Source organism: Lissotriton helveticus, chromosome 1_1, assembly GCF_964261635.1.
Source record: "Lissotriton helveticus chromosome 1_1, aLisHel1.1, whole genome shotgun sequence".
Classification (NCBI taxonomy): Eukaryota; Metazoa; Chordata; class Amphibia; order Caudata; family Salamandridae; genus Lissotriton; species Lissotriton helveticus.
In genome coordinates, this window is record NC_136057.1 from 710,287,525 (window position 1) to 710,309,492 (window position 21,968).

Consider the following 21,968-nt stretch of genomic DNA (forward strand, 5'->3'; position numbering starts at 1 on the left):
GCCAGAGGACTTCCCAGAATTAACCCCTTAATAGCCGGCGCCACCTCGTCACCCGTGAGGGGGGTGTCCAGATATTTCATGTCCTCCTCCGAGAGTCTGGGCATTGGGATATCATGTATTATAGCTGTGTTTTTGGCCTCAGTATAGGTACCTGCTGACTGATATACTAATTTATAGTAGGCCGAGAACTCATCTGCTATCAGTTGCGGGTCCGTCACCCTTCCCGCATCCTCCGTCTGCAACTATGGCACTAACCTAGACGCCCACTCCCCTTTCTCCAACCACGCAATAAGCTCTCCTGCCTTGGCGCCATGTTCATAGACCCTACTCTGAGTGTCGACAATCTGAACTTTAGCTCTGTCCCTAGCCAGCCTCCTATATTCATCTCGGAGAAGCCTCAGTCGGTGCAACCCCTCCGGAGCGGCGTCTTTCGTGACATCCCCCTCCAATGCTATCAGTTCTGCCTCTACTCTATCCACCTCTGCTCGACCCTTCCTCCTCCTCCTCCCCGAGATCAGTGATAACACCTCCTCCTTGATTTCCGTCTTGTATGCCTCCCACAGGGATAGCACCGACCCAACCGTTCCCACATTTTCTTGGAAGTATCGTTCTGTGATCTGTACCACCTCCTTCTTGGTGGCAGGGTCTTTCAAATGCCATGCATTTATAGGGGCGATCCTGCCCACGTCTCTCTGCCCCACCTCCACTCTCAACCATACCGGGGAGTGGTCGGAAATCCCTCTACCTAATGTCGCTCCTCTCGAAGCCATGCCGCCTGTAGTGCCGGTACCAAGACATAATCTATTCTTGAGAAGGGGTGATGTGCAGCTGAGGCGTGCGTATAGTGCACCTCCCCTGGGTGCTACGTTCTCCACCCATCCACAACTCCAGTGGCTTCTACAAAATCCGACAGCTACCTCTGAGACTGCGTTAAAATTCGGGCAGGGTGCCTATCAGTTTTGCCATTCATCACCGCATTAAGTCCTCCCCCCCCACATCCAGCAGCCCCACAGGCAACGATAAAAAAATATTGCACAGGTCCCGGAAGGTGTCAGTCTGTAGACCCGGCGGAACATAAACAGACAGAAACGTCACGATTCTACCCTCCCACAACCCTGAGATGCCAATGTATCTGCCGCGCTTGTCCGCCCAGGTGGCCTGAACAGTCAGTGGGAAGGAATTCCTAACTAGGGTACCCACCCCCCTAGACCCTGTAGTGAATCGGGCGTGCGCCACTAATTTGTAGCCTCCCTTACAGAGCGCCATACAACGGTTACCAATCAGATGCGTTTCCTGCAATAGCACCACGTCCGGGGAGTGTCTCCTAATCATTTGACTGACCAGTCCCCTTTTGATCTTGTTACCTAAACCATTCACATTCCAGCTGAGCGCGGCAATCCCCAATCCCTGTCTACCAGTAGACATAGTAATGGTAAATCATATCAAGGTCACCTGATGCACAAACAAAAATAAAAAAACAACAACAAATTGCTAATAATGATGCACATATTAGAGTCTCTAATCCAAACAAAAACCCAACCTCCAACCCCCCTCCCTCCACCCTGCACCCCTGCATGTAGCCTATGCTCAACCCCAACTAGCAGGTCGCCCCAACTCTTATCTACAGCTAACTAAAAGTAGAAAATAGAGGGAAGACCCAAACAAACCCGCCCACCCCCCGTCCCCCGCCCCACCACTGCTATGTTGTGCAGGTCAGACTAAAGTGATATCTTACGAACGCGGCAAATCAAGGCACAACCTCCCCACCATCGTTAATAACATGCTACTGTAACGCCGAACAAACACCATAGTGTACTGATCTATTGTTTGTCCGCTTCGCCCCAGTCTCTGCTCTCCGCCTCTGTCGCGTGTTTGCTGTCCAACCAGTCTGCTGCCACCTCGGGGTTGTCGAAGAACCAGGCCTTGCCGTTGAGCTCCACCCGGAGCCGGGCCGGAAACATCATAGCATATTTTAGTCCTTTGTCCCTCAATTTCTTTTTCACCGATAAGAAGCCCTGACGTTGCTTTTGTACCAGCTGGGTAAAGTCCGGGAAGAATGAGAGAGTCGCATTCTTGAATGTCAAGGGGGGCCCAACTGGAGCCGCCTGCAAAATCACGTCCCGGTCCCGAAAGTTCAGGACCCTGGCAATCATAGGGCGGGGAGGCGCCCCCGGGCGAGGCCTGCCGCCGGGGAACCTGTGTGCACGTTTGACCGTGAAAAAATTGCTAAGGCCTTTAGGTTTGAGATTATTGAGGACAATATTTTCAACAAAAAAGTCAGGCGTTTGCCCCTCAGATTTCTCGGGCACCCAAAGAATGCGGACGTTGTTGCACCTGGCCCTGCCCTCATAGTTATCCAGCTTGCGATCTACGAGGACGCTTGAGGCCTTAAGGTCTCGTACTTCTTGTTGTAACAAGTTCACATCGTCAATCAAGCTGGCAGTCTTGACCTCCAGTGTCTTCACCTTTTTGTTGGCCTTTGTGAGATCCGCTCGCATCAACCCCATCTCGATCGTAACCGTGTCCAGCTTATTGTTCAGGGTTTCCATTTTCTGGCCCAACGTTGCTTGGACCCCATTAATGGCCGCCATTAGATCTGTCAGTGTTGGCTCCGCGAGGGCAGGAGTGGCTTCCTCACTCCCGGACTGGGTCTTCTTCTGCTCCCCCGGGGACCCCTTTGGGAAGGTGTAGCGGTCCAGCCGGTTTGATTGGATATTCCTGGCCCCCTTGGAGGATCGGGGCAGGGGCTTGTCCGTTTCCGCTTTCGACGCCATCTCACCACCTTTCCCCCGGAGCCAGTCTCCGTCCCGGTCCAGTCTCGGAATAGGAGCCACTGGCCCGCCCTATACCCCCGTCCTCCACCAAAACAGGGGAGGGGGGGAACTATAGACTCGACCCCCTCGGGTCTCCACTGAGGCACGTCCAATTTTCCCTGCCAAAATCACGCCCAACAATCTTCGCCGCTCCCGGGGAGTGAAACAGCAGTCCAAGGGTTTCACCACCGTCCCAAAGTCTCACCTCCGATTTCAGGGCCACACAAATCCGATGCGAGCAGTCCTCACCACGGTTTGCCTATGCCAACCCCCTCGGCGCAGTTTGTGACCAGTGTACTCTTTGATAGGCCTCCGGTGTTATGACCCTGTCCAGCGGATGATCTCCTCGGTGCCCCCCCGTACTGACTGGGGGATGCGTCGCAGTCACTTGAGTCGCGCCACCTCTACGACACACTGTCGATTACACAGAAGCAGTACCACCAGCGGACATTCACAGGGACCCCCCTTGCCATATTTTGGTCACTGGCAGCCAGGCGGGGCCGCCCCAACGTGGCTCAAGTAGGCCTCCACTCCAATTCTGCCCCCTGCTTATCATTAATCGATCTAAACATCAGCTGGCCGACAAAGCCTCCTCCACTTCCTGGGCATCAACTCACTTGGGGTATTCTTTAGCCAGCAGTCTCTATATGCCGCCAACAACTCTCCCGCTCCGCACTGCTGCTCTCCTATTTATGACAGGCACCAGATGTCACCGGAGGGGGGCATCCTCTCCACAGCCCGGTCAATGGCGGGTCGTCCACATGCCCAGATAAATGTATCCCAGGGCTGTGTTGGCTCTAAACAGCAAGCCCAGTCTATATCTCAGGGCATGCCGGGGATCATACACCCCCGCAACCCCCTTCAGTAATTGTGCCCCATCAGACTGCCGGCTTGTTCCAGGGGTCCCGGGGCATTCACTCCAGCGCAGGGGGCCGGACCGATGGCAACTGGTCCGCAGCCCCCGCTGTTGATTCACTCCTGGGCGGCCGCTGCAGTACTCGAGGCCCCGGCTTCCACGCCGGACCAGGCCTTAAACTTGCAGGCGTTTTTCCGGCGCAGCGGAGCCACGGAAAATAGCCGCTGCGTTAGGCGTTGCTTCTGCTTCCAATGCAGGGAGTGGGGCCGGGGTGCAGGATATACGGGCAGGGAACGGCGGTCGGCAGAACCGGCTCCCTACGCGGCCATCTTGGTCGCCGGCTAGGCTCCTCCAGTCAATGTTATTTATGTATGTATTTTTATATGGCTTAGAAACCATACAATGCTTTTACAGTATTATTTTATAATACTATTCTCACTGTACACATTATACTTTGCAGGCTGCTTAACGATTGTAGCAGTTCACTTACGTTGCATGAGAAAGAAGACTGTTCAATAAACCTTTTTATTGAAAATGCCTGTCTTTCTATTTCTCTGCAACTCTGTTGAAACGAAGCAATCACGATTGACTGAGTGAAATACTTATCTATTGTTTCCGCGACCAGAGATATATTTCTTATTCTTGGGAAACAAAGTTGTCATGTTTATGCGGTTGTCAGAAACGAATCCCTTCTTGTGAATTCGAAAAAGTTTCTAGTGACCTCTGAACTAGCTGGCACTCACTATTAAATTTAGTATATTCGATAGAGACCTAGTCAACCTCAGTCCTATGTCTAATTTATAGGATATATTATTCCAATGCGCAGAGCCTATTGGGAATATAGGAACTACACTACAGCATAGTCATCTCACATGAGATCTACTCAATGTGGGGTGATAACTAGTTTATTTTGATTTACAATAGACCAGATTCCTGTCAGAGTAATTATCAGGCTGTAGTATTTCCAACTGATTGGCAATCACTTATTTAGTCTTAGGAGGAATGGAAGATGCAATTGGAGTCAAACCAGAGACTTGCTAGTCACACATCAGGAAATCAGGTGCATTAAGCCACTAGGCTCAATATACTGAGACCTGTACATGAGTGCGGCCTCAAGCAACCCATGTTGCTTAGTGCCTACGAGCAGACTGAAAATTTACCTTTGGTTAATAGTCAGACAGAAGCATGTTTCTGAAGATAGAATAAAAGGTATTTCAAGGGCTTGTTATTATTCCACAGAAGGAATTTTCAGAGAATTGGCAAAATTATCATTTTTTAGAAATAACTTCGCGCAAGAAATCATTGTCCACATCTCTCTTTAAGGAGCAAAAAAGGCCACTTTATTTTAGGACAGGTGCATCATAATTTTCACGAAACACATTTCATTATTTATTTATTTACAAAATCCAACTCTATAATGATCTTACAAAACCTGAATCCCAAAACCCAGAACGAAACTCCTACCTACTACCCCTAACCTACCCACGCTACCCTTCAGGATGGCCAACCCGCTCCAGGCTGCCCACCCCCACTACCAAAAACCCGCCTATAAGTAGAACCAAGGCACCCATCCTAACCGTGGCAGGCCAAGAAAAAAGGAGCAGCACCTAGGGTACCACAGAAGAAAAAACCACCCCCCACCCAAATGGAAAAAGAAAAAAGAGGGAGGGTGGGTGGGGCAAAACAAACCTCCCTACTAGCCTCCCGCTACGCAGTTACCCCACTGCCAGCCTGACCCCCTTATATCCTTTCCCTAATCAGCCCACACCTGCTCTCCTGATTCTCGCGCGAACCAACCCAGGGAGAGACCGGCTCGCGCCTGGGTCCCCCCTCGCGCAAGAAATCATTGTCCACATCTCTCTTTAAGGAGCAAAAAAGGCCACTTTATTTTAGGACAGGTGCATCATAATTTTCACGAAACACATTTCATTATTTATTTATTTACAAAATCCAACTCTATAATGATCTTACAAAACCTGAATCCCAAAACCCAGAACGAAACTCCTACCTACTACCCCTAACCTACCCACGCTACCCTTCAGGATGGCCAACCCGCTCCAGGCTGCCCACCCCCACTACCAAAAACCCGCCACCCAGGAAAACCTTTAGTGTTTTCCTGCCCCACCAAAAGGACAGGAAGGAGCACACCATAACTGAACCTGAAGAACCTTACTAATCAAATCCCTGAGTTCCAAAAGGTAAAAAGAAATACCCAAAGCCGAGAGATGCACACCGTCCTCACAAAATAAATGATGTTCAGAGACCTGTAAATGATAATGATTCAAACAATAAATACCCAAATTATGACAAAAAGGTCGCATTGTCCTGTTAACTTTTTTCCTGGCCTTTTCAAGGGCGGAATGGTTCCTTGCTCCCCGCCATTGCAGACGAGGCACAAACTCAGTCCATATCAGCATGGTGCTCACCCATGTGGTTTTGATAAGTTCCAGATCTTGCTGCATGAGTTTCAACAAAGTTAACCCAGAGAGAGAAACCAAGTCATTCTCGCCCAGATGGAGCACCAGGAGATCCGGAGGGCCCCCCAAACACTGGGAAACCAAGGCAGCTAAGGCGGGAAAAAGCCCACCCCACCGCATGCCCCCTGTTCCATGCCAGGAGACTTCGTGTTCCGCGCTGTTGAGACCAAGCGATCTCCCACAGAGCTGAGTGGCAGCGGCGAACGCTGCACGTTTAATAAAAGAGTGCCCCAGTATCCACACCCTCCGTTTGCCTCCGGGGGCCGACGGCCAAGGACCTAGGAGAGAAAGAAATGTTAGACAATCCAAAAATGCACTATTTCCTCACATAATTCTCACAGCACTTGGAGCGCCAACGACCAATGCGCCGGATCTGGGACCAGTCCCACCCCAAACGAGCGGCCTCCGTCGCCGCCCCAATTCTGAAGGAATGGGTACCAAACTGAACCGGATCCTTCCCCAAGCGCAACAAAACTTTGCGCAATACAGCCAGCAATTGGGAAGCCACAATGGGACTACCATCCACATGACAAAATATAGACCCCTGGAGAAAATGTGGAGAGGATACAAACACTTCCCATTCCCCAACCGGGCAACATGCAGAAACACCACTCCTGCCAAGGAACACCCACTTACCCCTCCCCAACTGGTCGGTTTTGGATGCCCGCAGCCACAGCCGCACCCTGTCACTCTCCAACACTACCTCACTGCTAGTCATGCCTACCCTACCCCGTAACCCCAACAATTCCGAAGCCCGAAAGGCCCCAAAGAACAACCAAATGAAACACAAACGAAATTTGGCACACTCAAAAGCATCATGACAACACAACTCCAACTCTGGTAACAACAACTGAAGCAACTCAAAAGTCACTGGCTGCCGTAGCTGCGGACCACCAGCCCGAAGCCTAGCCAAACCTTTCAACATTTTACGAACCAACACCCCCCCAACCGGATCCCTCCCCCACCAAAGTAGCCCATAAAAAGAAATCCCAGCCAACTTGCCCGAAATGGTAGTGGGCGATAGACCTTTGTCTGCCAAATGCAACACAAACTGCAAGACGCCACGCTCATCCGACCAACCAGCCCCAGCCGGGCCCACCAAATCCTTACCGAACTGCAGAAACTCACTCCAAGCCTTCCCATACCCCCGCCTCGTGGAGGCAGCCACCGAATGTTCGACTAATTGGTGAACCCTCAATCCCCCAGGTCCCATACGTACTGTGGGATCGCTGTTGGTTCCAGGTCCGCCCCAGGAGCTAACTTGCGGAACTCGGCCCACTGAAATCGAGACAAAGAGTCAGCGATGCAGTTAGAAGTACCAGGAACATGCCGTGCTTTAAAGACAATATTTAATTGCAGACACCGCAACATGAATGCGCGCAGGAGTCGCAACACCCGCAAATCACGAGCCTTCTGGTGATTGACAAGATGTACAACTGCCAAATTATCCACATGAAACAAAACTGATCGATTTCGAAACTCATCCCCCCACAGATACAAAGCAACCAGCAGTGGGAAGAGCTCCAGAAATGCTATGCTACGACCTTGGTCCTGCCAGAGCGCCGGCCAGCCGGCCGCGCACCACCGACCGTCCCAAAAAATTCCGAAGCCATGAGCCCCAGAAGCATCAGTGAACAACTGTACTTGCCACACCATGTCCTCATCCGCAAAAAACAAGGACACTCCATTGAAATCCTGCAGAAAACTAAGCCAGACTGTCAGATCAGCACGGACAGCGGTGGTAATGCGAACCTGATGATGGGGTAGGCTCGCACCGGACATGGACAGACCCAGACGTCTGCAGAACGTCCTGCCCGCCCGAACAACCCGACAAGCAAAATTGAGGTACCCCAACAGCTTCTGGACAGTTTTCAAAACTACTTTCCGCTCCCTCAAAACCAGTTGGATGAAGTCAGACATTTCCGTCACTTTAGCTGCAGGCAATCGCGCCATCATAGACAGCGTGTCAATTTCAATCCCCAAGAAAGTCAGGGACGTACATGGGCCCTCAGTCTTGTCCGGCGCCAAAGGAACACCCAATTCCTCCGCCAGGGCCTGAAAGCTGTTCAAAGCCGACTGACACTGCCCGGAGCGACCTTCCCCGATGAAAAGAAAATCATCAAGGTAATGACATACCAGGACGTGGCCAGTAACAAAAGTGAATCTCCACTGCAGGAAGGTACTGAATGTTTCAAACAGGGAGCAGGACACTGAACAGCCCATGGGCAACACACGATCCACATAGAAACAACCATCAAACTGCATTCCCAACAGACTGAAATCCCAAGGATGGATGGGCAAAAGCCGGAAAGCCGACTGAATGTCGCTCTTCGCCAGCAATGCCCCAACACCTGCCATGCGCACGAGCCGTAAGGCATCGTCCACCGAGGCATAAGTAACACTCGAGTCGGCCGGATCGATGAAGTCATTAATGGAGGTACCCTCGGGCCAGGACAGGTGATGTATAAGACGAAACTCTCCTGCCGCCTTCTTGGGCACCACGCCCAAGGGTGAAACAATCAAGTCAGGCAGAGGACAAGATACAAAAGGACCAGCAATTCTACCAGCCGCCATCTCGGCATCCAGTTTGTTCCGCACCACATGGGGACTCTCCCTCGCAGACTTCAAATTGTCCGACCACCTGCCCACCCTGGGTCCCTGATACCCAATCCGAAAACCAAGTTTGAAACCCCAAGACAAAATCTTAGCGGCTTCAAAATCTGGATAATCAACCAGCCAGAGATCGAGAACCGTCTGCCTAATAGGAGTAGGAGCCCTTGTAAACAGACTGTTGTTGCTGTCCCCTACCCCCGGAACCTCGTCCCTGATCGCCGAATCGTTGTCCAGGAAAACAGTGGGTGAGGGGGTGCTTTCCACCACACTGTGAACACTCATGCTTGTACCTACAAGCTGGCCTGTTACAGGAACCCCGGTTAAAGTGCCAGCAAGTGCCAGTGGCGGCTGCTTGACCTCTGCCCCAAACCCCCGCCCCAGACTGAGCGGGGCGAGCTGAAAAGGGCCGATAATGCACCGGCTGACCGCTAGCCGTGTGGGTCGTAGCAGGCGGATTTGCCGATGCCATCCACTGTAACCATAATTCAGAATCAACCTCACCCCACGAACGCTCGGGAAAAGCGCTCATGCGGGCCCTAAATTCGTCATCATAGGACAACCATGCAAAGCCACCAAAATAACTGTGAGCCTTGCGGACGATATCTGCATATTTAAACATAGCAATTGCCTTCTCAGGATGACGTTGACAATAAACACTGGCATAAATCAGAAAGGCCGAAGTCCAATTCTCTATGGACTTCGGAACACGAGGCCTCCGAGCCAGCTCCAGTTCCTCCTCCTTCGACCCCTCTTTTGCCTGAACATCTCTATGGAGAAGCCGAAAAACATCCACAAATGCCCCAGACCATATCAGATTCTTCGTCTTTTCGGACAAATGAGACCCCAAAGGCATCCCCACCCCAGAATAAGGCAACTTTTTTGGTAGGATACTATCCTCCGCCACCTGTGGGGCGACCATTCCACCATTCCCAGCAGTAGAAACCTCTGTGGAAACATCCCCCGTAGAAACATTCGAAAGTGCAGGCCGCTCAAGCCGTGGTGCCAGAGCGACTCGCTCAACCACAACCCCATCCCCTTGAGAAACATTCGAAAATGCAGGCCGCTCAAGCCTTGGTGCCAGAGCGACTCGCTCAACCACAACCCCATCTCCCGTACCAATAGACCTTGTACTCTTCACAGGGAGACTCTCCCTAGGTTGCCACACAGACCACCACCCATCCTTACCTCTGGGCAACTGCTCCGACTGCAGTGTGACAGCCCCACACTCCTTCTGCGAAGGTCCAGATCTCACTGCCCCTCGTACACCTGCATGGTCCGCTCGAGACTCCTGCGAAACACGAGAGACAGGGGGTTGCCCCAACCCACCCCCCTGGGCCCGTGCTGCCAAAAGCCCAACATTGGTGTCTCGCAATTCCCCTTCCTCCAACTCCTCCTCACGAAAATTACCAAAGAAAGCTTCATCAGAAAATAAAACTTGGTCACTGCCACTGGGCATAGCCCCATCACCTATACCCCCATCATAAAACTGCCAATCAATAGGCTGAAAACTGTGTACATTGAAAGCTGTAGAAGAGCTATCCGCTCCAGATAGCCCCCCGTGAAGCCCACCACTGGAAACAGCCGTGTGGACAGTTCCCGGGCCCGTAGAAACAGCCGACAGCCGCCCAGCCGAAGGCGCCGGACGAAAACTGCGGCCGCTCGAGCCAGACAAGGAAGAGGACCCCAGAACAGGCTCCCTGAAAGCGAAAACGCCATCACCCCCCGAGGAACTAGCCGCCGACGCCAAACCATGGCCACCCACCGCCCCAGGCTCAGGGCCCCCAAAACGGCCACCCGGCCGACCCCTGGGGACCGGGAACAGGGAAGTACCAGGGCCTGCGGGCGCCCCCCTATGCAACAAACCCCTCCCACCCGGGGCCAAAGGAAGGGGGGTGGCAGTTCCCAGGCCAGGCACACCAGCGTCCGTAGACTGTGCAGGAGGGGGTGGCAGCCCACTGGGTGTAGCACCCGCAGGAGGAATAGCAGCAGCAGGGGGCAGGGCTTCAGAGGGGGGGCAGACCGGCAACGCGTCCGGCAAGGGCCGTACATCAGCCCCACCCTGGGGTGGGGGACCAAAAGAGAGGTGAGGAGCCGTACCAGGCCCCGGCACAGCGGGAGAGAGCAGGAAACATTGCCCGTTCAACCACAGGTAAGGCGAGGCCCCGACCGGCAATTGAGGAACCGCGGGGGGGGGGGCAGGGGGCACCGCTGCAGGGGGGGGGGAGCTGCACGCGCCCAGGCACCTCCAGGCTCCGCCCACGCTTGGGTTTCGGGCCCGCCGGGAGCTTCCCCGACTTCCCCCGCACCAGCCCGCTGGGGCTCGGGACCTGCCGGCCCACCGAGCGACCCCTCCTCCCCCCGGGCGCCCCACGCGTGCCAGCAATAAAAAATGGCAAAGCACATACCTGCTGAGGGGCGCCCGGGGCATCCAGTGGGGGCTCCACAACGACGGCGGGCGAAATCAGCCCAGGCCCGTCTGCCGGCATAGCCGCTTCTCCGTCTTCCTCCTCCTCCAGGCCCTGCGATAAACAGGCCTCAACCGCCCTGGAGACTCCCTCAGACGCCCTGCGAGGGGGGCGGGACAACCCGACCCACGCCTCCGCCGGAACACCCGGCCGTAGCAGGTCTTCACGCCCCGCCTCACAAAGGATCCTCACAGCCCTCCGGACCTCCGCCGCTTCCTCCATTCCCAGGACACAAGGTAAACCACGCCGCAAAACAAACCTCCCTACTAGCCTCCCGCTACGCAGTTACCCCACTGCCAGCCTGACCCCCTTATATCCTTTCCCTAATCAGCCCACACCTGCTCTCCTGATTCTCGCGCGAACCAACCCAGGGAGAGACCGGCTCGCGCCTGGCTCTCCCTGGGTCCCCCCTTGTAAAAACTGGTTGTAAAGTGCTGCATATTGAAATCTGTAGAAGCTGCTTTTTAGTTATCAAATCACTCATTGCACTTTTAAAGACCTATATCAGTAGCCTATAAACATAGGTCGATTTAATCATGTTTGTTATATATAATATTTTTTAGCAGGTCTATATAGTGCGAACTCGACCCGAAGGTAATGGAGCGCTTTACATTAGTACAAGTTACATTACACAAGGCTTGACCAGAGTTTCAAATGCACAGTGCATCACTTTGTTTTCTTGTATTGACTCCAAGGATAGCGCCCCCTCATTATTTGAAGAGCCACCCACCCTCTCGCCCTACACCGGAAGTTCAAGTTGCGTAACTCCCTGCGCTTAATAGCTTTCACGTTATCCGTGTGATAAACATTTGTGGGAAATATGTGGGGTAATTCATTTACTGGCAAAAATGCTGAAAACAGCTCTCTATTCCCCCAGCCAAAGAATACAGTGGGCAGATCCAGGATGTAATACTAAACTGTATAGTCTAAAGGGCGCCGGGCTCAGGTTTAAGGCTTACGCGATTGTTTCTCTCTCTAAAAAGAATTCGTGGGCGCATCGGACAATTGCGTGCTGCGCTGGATGCCGCCTGTGGCCACCTCTCCGCCCCTTCGGGCATTTCCGCCGGGGGCCTGGCCTTGTCTTCAGCCCTTGCTCCTCCCATGGGGATCGGAAAAGTTTCGGAGCCCTGGAAGCCGCTTCTTCCGGGAGGTGGGGAGCTGAGGCGGCTGGAGGCGGCTCCGAGGCCAGCAGGCGCAGCACACCTGAAGCCGCAGTTGCGAGGGGGAGGAAGCTCTCCTGGGTTTCGCTAGAGTCCCCCGCTCTGCAGCAGGTAACGAGGCCCCCTTACCGTTTCATGGGAGTGGGTGGTCCTCTCCCCCTCCCAGCCAGGGAGAAGGCACCGGCATGACAGTGCCGTTGCTGCCCCCCGTGCACCTCTCTCGTGTGTGAGTGCCACCGACCGTCACACCTTTCGTCTCTGTCCCTCCGCCCCCCATGACTGCTGTCACGCACAACCTCCCGAAGGGACTGAACTTTTCTAGCCTTTGATAAAACACGGGGTGGGCAGCGGTACAGGCGCGTCGGTGAAGTGAGCACGGATAATCCTTCTCCCTCTGGTTCAAATTCTTCAGCTATCCGAGGGCTGGCGGCCAGGGGATGTCGCCTCCTGTGTCTTTTCGTGAATGTGTGCTTAACGTTTAAAGTTATAAATGCAATGCCCGGTTTCTGCCGGTTTCGGTTCTCTGCTGGGGGAGGGAGAGTGGCGCTTCTGCCCCTCCTGGCACCGCTGCTGTTGACTAATCCTTTTGTTTTCATTCCCTTTTCTCTCTCTCTCTCAGGGTGTTTGCTCTGGAAGGAGCGCAGCGGCTGCTGCAGGGTTGCCTTATCTGTGGAGTGGAGCCCCCTCTGCCCGCGCCCCACCGACAGCAGAGCTGGTGAGACGCTGCCCGCGTCGCCCCCATCCTTGGCAGCCGCATCGCTGCTCACCAGACCATAACGCTACACTGCCTCGTCACCATTAACATATATATCCTGCCCTGGATAATCTACCCTAGGAGTGTCCACAGAACCCGGCTACCCCTGATCCTTAACCCTGTGCTGAATAAATCCTCTCTTCTTTAATGTTGGACTCTCAGACCTTGACTATCCTGTAACCCCCACTCATGCTGCGGCCCCAATTCCATTTTCCACCCTCTACATCACGCTGGAGAAGTAATCCCTCCCCATCTCAACCTTATAACTGCGCATTTTAACTACTGCTGCCTTTACTCGTATCTCACACCAAACCACTACACCTCCCCTGACTTCTGAATCCCCAACACCCCCCCAACCCCCCAACTACACTGGTACTGTTGCTGCACACCTAGCTGAAAGCACATAGTGCCATATCACTACCACGCTTCAATACTACTTAATTACCCTCACGCCACTCGCTACCTATCTGACCAGTGCCAACAAGTCCCTGAACTGACTCTCTACGCTGCTGCACCTCTACTCTCACCAGGCCACTCTTCTTGGGTCACCCCTGCCCCTTTGGCGCAGCATGGCAACTGGAGGCTACAGGGCCCCCCCAGCCACCTCCACCACTACTGACTTTCTTGAGGAGTGGAAGGCCAAAAGGGAGAAGATGCGTGCCCGGCTCTATGGAGAGGTCCCAGGTAGTGTGCTCACTGCCCCCATAGGAGTGCCTGGAGGCCCAGAGAGTGGTGTTAAGCCCCCAGTGGTAGTTGTCAACAATGAGTTGAATAACAACAACAGCTCTAGTAACTTGGTGGCCATGCCAGACCGAACTGGTGGAGCAAATTGCATCTCAGTAAACACCACTTCATCCTTGGCAAAATCATCTTCATCTCCCTCCCTGAGGAAACCCGAGGAAGAGCAGCCTGTTCCACTTGGAGCTCCTTCTACTGCCGTCTGCCACGTCCCTGGAGGACGAGTCGCCCCTGAGCCAGCACTTAAGAAAGCATCGGAGAAGGTATTGTCTGCAGCTCTAGAGCCCCAGGAAGATGCTTTGGAGGGGAATGGTGCTGCAGAGGAGGCCAGCAAGGACACCCCAACCAAGGCCAAGGAGAAGGCAAAGAGCTCCGGCCCCAGCGCAAGGAAAGGAAAGGGCCAAATTGAGAAGAGGAAGATGAGAGAGAAGAGGAGGTCCACAGGTGTTGTCAACATTCCTTCCTTGGAGGTAAGGGCTGGGCCTCAGTCTGGGCTCTCCTCATTGTGCTTCAGTATTTTCCGTGATTGCTCTCTGTATAATCGTTCAAACCTCATTTTCATGTGATATATGTGGCCTTGGATGCAAAATGCTGTTTAATGATGTGACATTATTTGCTTCTGGTTGTACTGCAGAGCCAACTACTTATTGGTGTTGTGTTAGTATGTTCGAACAAGATGAACCTGTGCATAATCGAGGCTGATGTGGAACAATGCCCACCAAAAATATGCATCTACTGTAAGGTTGAGACTGAAATGTTAGATGGGTACAGGAGAGTGCTTATCCTGAAGGTTTCTGGCAATGAGCTACCCGTTAAAGTTTAAACTGATGTGAGGCAACACATTTAATGTGTCACAAAACAAGTAATTTTGATTACTTTGAATCAATTTGATCTCTTTGGGCCATTGTGTATGTGTTTTTTTTTTTTTTGGGTGTATGAGCACAAACAGCGCACTCCGTCTAGTTCTGCAAAAATGTAAATCCTTCAGTCCACTCTACCTTACTGAGGCTTCTAAAGTTTACATAAAACCAGTTCACCACATAATTGTATAATAGAAATGACAAACTTACCAGCTGGCCTTTAGATACCTGTTAAGAAAGCACCTGGCAGGCCCGAAAATAAACAGGCTACAACTGATGGGTGAAGATAATTTATTTGGTCTAATGGGTTATTGTGGAAGTGGTAAATAATGATTTATTAATTAGAACAAACCAATGTGACTGTGCTGTAGCTAACTTGGGACAGCGAACTTGATAATTTTTAGCTCGTCCATACCTTTCCATTCAAGCTTAGTGAATCAGTCTAAAGCTGCCCTAAGAAGAGTATTCTGGCCGATATTGTGAGGCCACCTCTTCTCTGCACGATGTAACGGACAAGTCTCTTTTTTTTTTTTAAACTTTATTTGTCATTTTCAGAAGCATCATACACGAACCATTAGCAATGGAAACAATACACCCCATCTTGCAGTACAAAAACACCCTGAATGACAGCTTTCGGCGTAGGAACAAGTGCAAAGTCCAAAGGGATTGGGGATATCCACAACAGTTTATCACAGCCAGTAAATAGCCCCGGATGCAATTACAAGCCCAACCGGCCCCCACAGATAGTGTTCAGCAGCAGCGCATAAGTTGTACCAACAGCACAGGCTAACCCACTCCCTCCGGGTACAGTTGGCTGTCTAGCTGCGCCTGGTGGTCAGCTGCGAGTTTAGCAATGTATGCGCGGTACGGCCCCCATATGTCTAAGGGTCTAGACGATGTAGGGATGGTGGAGGAGTACTCTACGCAGTTGACATTGCAGGAGGCCAAGCTCTTCAACCAATATTTCACCGTCGGGCTTCTTGCGGAGCACCAAAGTAAGGCCACCTCGCGCTTAGCTAGCAAGAAGCCCAGCGTTGCAAGCCTGAGAACCGCTGGTGGGAAGTTCGTCACGAAGCCTAACAAAGCAATTTCAGGGGTCGGAGTTAGGGGGACGCCTAGTATTTTACCAAATGTGCTGTGTACCTGTAGCCAGTAGTCTTGCAGTCGGGGGCAGGTCCATGATAGGTGAGCAAAATCAGCCTCTGTAGTTTTACATTTCGGGCACATAGGGGATCGGGAGGGGTCTATTCTGTGGGCCAGAGCAGGGGTGTGGTACATACGCCTCAGGAATTTGAAATGAATGAGCTTGTGCCGGGTGTTCAACGATACTGTTTTTGTTACAGCACAGCACCGAGCCCATTCCTCATCCGTGATCTGTTTCCCCAAATCTCTTTCCCAAGCCAGGCGGACCTTCTCGTCTGCTGCAGGAGCAGCCGCTAAGCTAAGTCTGTATATCTTAGTAACCATGTGTGTCCCCGATGGATGTTGAATAACTGCGGTCAGGGGTTGCGCCTCCTCTGGAGCCAGTGGGAAGGTGGGAAATGTGGCTCGCAGTAAGGAATGCAGTCGGGACAGTACAAAGGAGTCCATAAAAGTACGGTCCTGGAACCGGGGGTCCTCCGTCAAACTAAAGGCATGTCCGTCTGGGAATAGGTCCCCCACCGTGTGTAGGCCGAACTTAGAGAGTGTAGTACGCACCACCGCCTCACCAGTGATCGGAAGCCAGTGTGCATTAGGGAGGGGGAGGAGTGGGGAGTATAGTATATCAAGTTTAAGTAAACGGACAAGTCTCTTAAGTATACAAGCAATGCCAAAAATATGAATTAAAAAATGTAGTCCTTGATAAGTGCCAAGGATAATTTTAACCAAAAACCTGTTTGTTTAGAATTTAGTTACTTTCTCGTGGGTGTTAAAAGTTTCTGAAAGCTTCTTGACTTATAAGTCTCTTTTAATAACAGTACTAGAAAAAAACCAGACAGTACCACAGAGAAAAGTGTTGGTCAATATGACCAGTGATACTTTAACTCTGAAATATACCTACATATTCATGTAAAGCCCCTCCCCTTTGGTCCATTGGACATCTGATCCTGATTTTTTGGTTGAACTCTTATCTAGAAATGTTTTCTCTAACTATTTTAGGTAGCTGTAAATGGAAAAAGTAGGACACGTCTTGAATCCCACAATAAAGTTTGGATGTGACAAAAAACATTCACTGCAATAAAGTTATTACTTGACTTTTGTACTCAAAATAAGAGACATTCCTTGAAATCCTGGCAACCTCTCTGAAGCCTGTTCAGAATTATGAATTTTCTGATGTGTAATATGATAAGGGCATTTAGCCTCTGTTAAAACAAATTCAGGTAAACAATATAGGACTATTTGTTCTGTACCAACTCTCGTGAGTTTTTCGCAAAAACTTCTCCTCGTTGGATTGGTGCTACTGTTGAAGATCCACAGAGTAAATGCTTTTAACTGCGCAGGCTGGATAGATTTTAAAATCAAACCACTGGGCAATGCATACTTCTTAAAGGATGCACACACTACCATTTTCTGATTTAGAGAAAGACATTGAAGGCTGAAATCTTAAAAAGAGAACCAAGTGCAACCGACAGAATTCGGCGACCTTCATTTATTGCTTTGTCTGGTAAATCTGCTTAAAATCTCAGTCTGGGTGGGGTGTCACATCTATCTGTAGGAACATTTGAAAGGGCTACCAACCTACAAGCTTGCTTTGTGACTGATTTACTAACACCTACTTCTATTGTTAATATATTTATTGCCCCTGCTGATTTTCTATTTTTTTTTTTATAGGCCTACCTGAGCCAAACCATTTTTTGTCATTAATAACATGTATATACAATGCGTTCATACTTACCGGAGATTTTAGCCAGTTCTCTTCACCCATTGGTATGCGTTAATGTTGCTTGCTTCCACCCACCACAGCATGTGGGGCACAGGGTCCACTCATTTTAAGCCATTGGCCTACCTGACTTTGAGTGACAGCAATAATCTCTTACACAATGTGTATATCCACGCTATAAATTATTCCCGTGAGTATGGTACTAATGTTGCAGTGTGTGCTTCTATATTACAAAAAATATCAATTGTGTCTTTTAGACCACGCTTGCATTAATTGGGTGAGAGATTGGCAGTTTCTCCAACACTGCTTCCTGGCCGCTTGTGTCATTTGTCTATATATAAAAATGTAAGAATTAGCAAAGTCAGAACAACGTCAGACCTGTTAGTGTTGCCAGTGCTTGTTTCGTGTGCATGTAGTAAATGGCGATTGCCGGCCCACCCCATGTATTTTAGGTAGTGTGAAGTCCTTGCTCCTGTGATCTACTGGGTGCCACCAACTCGAACAGTGCCACTGTTTTTTCAAGGTGAAACACTATAATCGAGTTTTACAGCGACAAGTGAAATGCATGTCAAGAATGCCTACATCTGTTGCTGACACTGACATATCTGTGTACCGGTATCAGGATATAAATTAGAACAGAAGTTCCATGGGTCTCTTAAACACAGGTGCATTCACATTTTAACCTCTCGCTCTCTTACATGTAGGCATTACGTCCACACCAGGCCTCCAGTCTTTTCCTCTCCTCCTTTATCCTCTGTTCTCTCGTTTCCTTACTTTTGTGACCAGAGAAGCTTTCTGAATATCATGTGACCAAAAGTATATATATGAGTCGTTTCTCCCCAATTATATTACTATTCCCCACGAACATTGATACGTTCTTCTATTTTGGCATTCTCTGGACATCTGTTTTGTTATGAAAACAATAACAAATTGAAATGAATAGCACTGGTGCATTCAATATGTCTGCACCTGTGATCAGCATATTAACGATGTAAGTCAAAACGAACAAGAACATTTCACATCTGAAAGATTATATTCTTATTCACCCCTACGGTCGTCATCATGCTTTACAAAAAAGTGCGGACGGCGCAGTGCTTATAGGGGGAAAAAATTGTGAACAATAAAATGTGACTCTGGTACGGCCTCAGTTTTCACACGGTTCAAACGTTGAATCCAAATAATGTTCCTTCTTGTAATTAATTATATGAAGGACAATCCCAGAGTTAGTGTCGATTTTTCAATCCAAAATATAAGTCAAATTGTCTCTCCTCAAGACAGCTCAACTCTGGTTTAACCCCCCCCCCCCCCCCCCACCCTCTCCCCCAAAACTGGATACACTAAACAGTCTGCGTGGAAGACTCTGGTGGTAATCAGGTGAAATGTTGCGGTTTCTGTTGCGTGGACGCAGCTTTGAGATTTGACGAATGATTGGTCCTTCTGGACCCGTGAACCCTTTAGGTTTGGGCAATCTGAACCTTAAACTCTGAAACTTTACGAAGCTGCAGCATGTGCCATTGGTGCATGTGCACGTCTGACATCCTGTACTGTGAAGTGGGCACAGCGTGACATGTATTTGTTTTTACAACTTCTGTGTGAAGTCTGAAGTGGTCCCAGAGTGATGCTGCGGCCTACGCCGGGCCCTAGGGGCCAGCACCCTGCGTAATGGCAGACTTGGGCATTCGTACTTTTATCTTAACGTCTTCCTGCTGCAGTTTGAGCACGGTTCGCTGGTCAGTTGGCACCCCCCCCTCTTATGACAACAGCAGGGAGTCATTAATGCTTAATTAGCACCTACAGTGGAATGTACTGACCCCCGCGGCCCACTGTGTTTGGAGAATGTGCATTTTAACTTAGAGTGGAGGCCGGAACTGCAAGCCCGCGAGACAGCAGGGATATCATCCCACGCATCCGTAAGGAGAAAGCCCGCCTCCTCTTACGGACTGGAAGGACCTCTGTGTGACAAGTGTCTCACAGACTGGCCTTTAAAAAAGCTGCACTACCGTTTCAAATAAAATATTTTATTGCCAAATAAACAGATGCTGCTCAGACAGGGTAACTGGCATCATTTGCATTGCAAGTCAAACACAACATAAACTTATTATAAGGTATGAGCAGGTTGCCAAGATGTATACATTCTTCCTGCCATTGTTTTATGGTCCATTAACCTAGTTAATCCAGAGGAAAAGAATTGGAGGACATGTCATTGTAATTGTCAGTTGTGTAGCCGACGAGTGTCACTTGTACATTGTGCCCTTGTAGTAGCTGGCAAGTTTCCCAGGTCCATGCCTGATGTGCTGCTCCAGGACGGGTTTTCTTTTCTCTGAATTCTTTGACATGTATGTATTATCTGACCTGAAGGGTCTGCAAGGCGGGGGTGGTGTGGGCTTGGAAGGTGCACGGGTCCAATATATGGGAACCGTATGACGCTGTGCTTAAGATCCACAGGTGTGCTCTCGTCACGCCGCACTGCACTTGGCCGGGGTGGTAAGAGTGTGGTTGCACAGGAATGCTTTTTTGTGTGCAAGAGTGTGCTTAGCCACTCCAATGTCTCAGAACGTCGCAGGCCAACTTCATATGCGAAGCCTGTTGTAAAGACGTATGCTTTATTTACAAATAAACAACTGATACAAGTTGCAATCACTCTGTTAAGAAAAAAAACATAGGCGTTCAATAAATAGAACTTTATTTTACAAATATCAAGAGGGTGCAGTTGGAGATGAATGAGATAGTAATTAAGTTCAATGTTTTTTTCCGAAAAACGTTCTTAGTACCAATGACATAACACTTTCAAGTTGATCTATATCTTCTTGTAGACCGTCTGAACATGACACTTTACCTCTGGCCTTTGCTCTTGCAAGGTTTCATGAGGGTAACTTGCATGGCTCCAGCCGCCACTCATTCAGCAAGGATCGCTAGAGTAATTGCTTGATGTCTGTACCTATCCACAGCATTTGATAGCCAGAAGAACTTATCGCTTACTTGCATTGAGGCCTATTTTACCCCTTGCTCCTTGCAATGAGCTTAAGATATTAACTCCACCCCGTCTGCAGTCTACCCAGGAGACAGATGGCTTTCTTTAATCTTGAATATCAAAGTGTAACACCAGAATATTAAGTCTCTCTAAAAACCGTTTGCATCTGTTCTATGCGAGCAGATGTAGGCTTCCCAGATTCTCTCAGACACTGTGACTGGAGCCTTAGGGACTTCCTGCAAATGTATACCTTTTTTATTTCCTGAAGTGACGTCCACTTACAGCTCTTGAGCAGCATAGCCATTTATCAGGTGACGGATCTCACTAGCTCCTGCCTTAAGAGGTCAGATCTCTCCCTCAGTTTACACAGATCTCGCAGATGCTCTTCGTACATAGAGATCTCTAAGCTATGTGTATCTTACATAATTAGGTGTGCATTGCTTTTTACAGGTACATCTCAAACCCTGCATTTATATACCTTGAATGCCCAGCATCTAGACCATGAAGTCCATTGACTCAAAGCTGCACACTACTTCTTTGGACAGTATTATGTCAGTGGATAGCGTGTCTTCTGGCTACAGAGATAATAAAAATCCGTGCATTTGGCTGTAAAGCTCAGATTGCATAGACTAGAGCAGTGGCTCTTAGCATGTGACCGGGGGACCCCTGTGGGTCTGCGCCTGTTGTACAGAATTAAATAATATAACATTTAATAAAGTATACACATATAAGGAACCAACATTGAAAATGTAAAAACTTTCTCTATATTTGATTGTGAATTACATAAAATATTTCAGTATTTGAACATTTAATTGTGTATACTTAATTTTGTATATTGTTTTGATGTCCAAATCGTAGAAATTGCTTAGGCCAGTGGTCCAAGGTTTCTAATAATGACTTATTGGGGGTGTTCCCCGGCTTCCAGTAATTAGCCAGTGGGGATCCCTAGAAGTCAAAAGCTTAAGAACAGCTGGACTGCAGCACGAAACTTCGGACCTAATCTTGCCTTTAAATGTTGTTGCTTCTCCTGCTCCTCCGAAGAGAGTACTAGAACATGATTTTGTTTCCAGTGCACTTCATGTAAATATCACACACGCTCACTTAGACCTTTTTATAATATTGCACATTTTGTGAAGAGCTGAATACGTGGAGATGTGTTGGCACAGAACCTAGGAGTGACGCTTGTGTATACTGCAGTATGATTGGGGTTATTTATCAACAAGATAAGAATTTCTCATGAAGTATAGTATTGGGCTGCAAATCTGCTGAACTATGGGAAGACAAAGGCTAATCGAGTAAGGAGAAAGTGGGTAAGAGGACAGTGTAGGGCAGAAAGTACAACTGATGTCCGTCCAAGTATTAACTTTTGAATAATATACCTGTCCCTCGCTAAACCAAAGC

General features: G+C 49.8%; 1 protein-coding gene across 2 annotated transcripts in view; it reads left to right on the forward strand.

Moving 5' to 3' along the window:
- The first annotated feature begins 12,220 nt into the window (after positions 1 to 12,220).
- The window catches only part of PAWR (pro-apoptotic WT1 regulator), a 441,530-nt gene continuing 431,782 nt past the window's right edge, over positions 12,221 to 21,968 (forward strand). The window contains exons 1-2 of one of the 2 annotated variants that reach the window (XM_078674246.1): positions 12,221 to 12,495; positions 13,004 to 14,346. In XM_078674246.1, coding sequence (XP_078530372.1) covers positions 13,708 to 14,346 — 639 coding nt within the window. In that variant the 5' untranslated portion in view covers positions 12,221 to 12,495; positions 13,004 to 13,707. The remainder of the gene's footprint in view (positions 12,496 to 13,003; positions 14,347 to 21,968) is intronic. The other variant, XM_078674244.1, reaches the window with a different exon arrangement.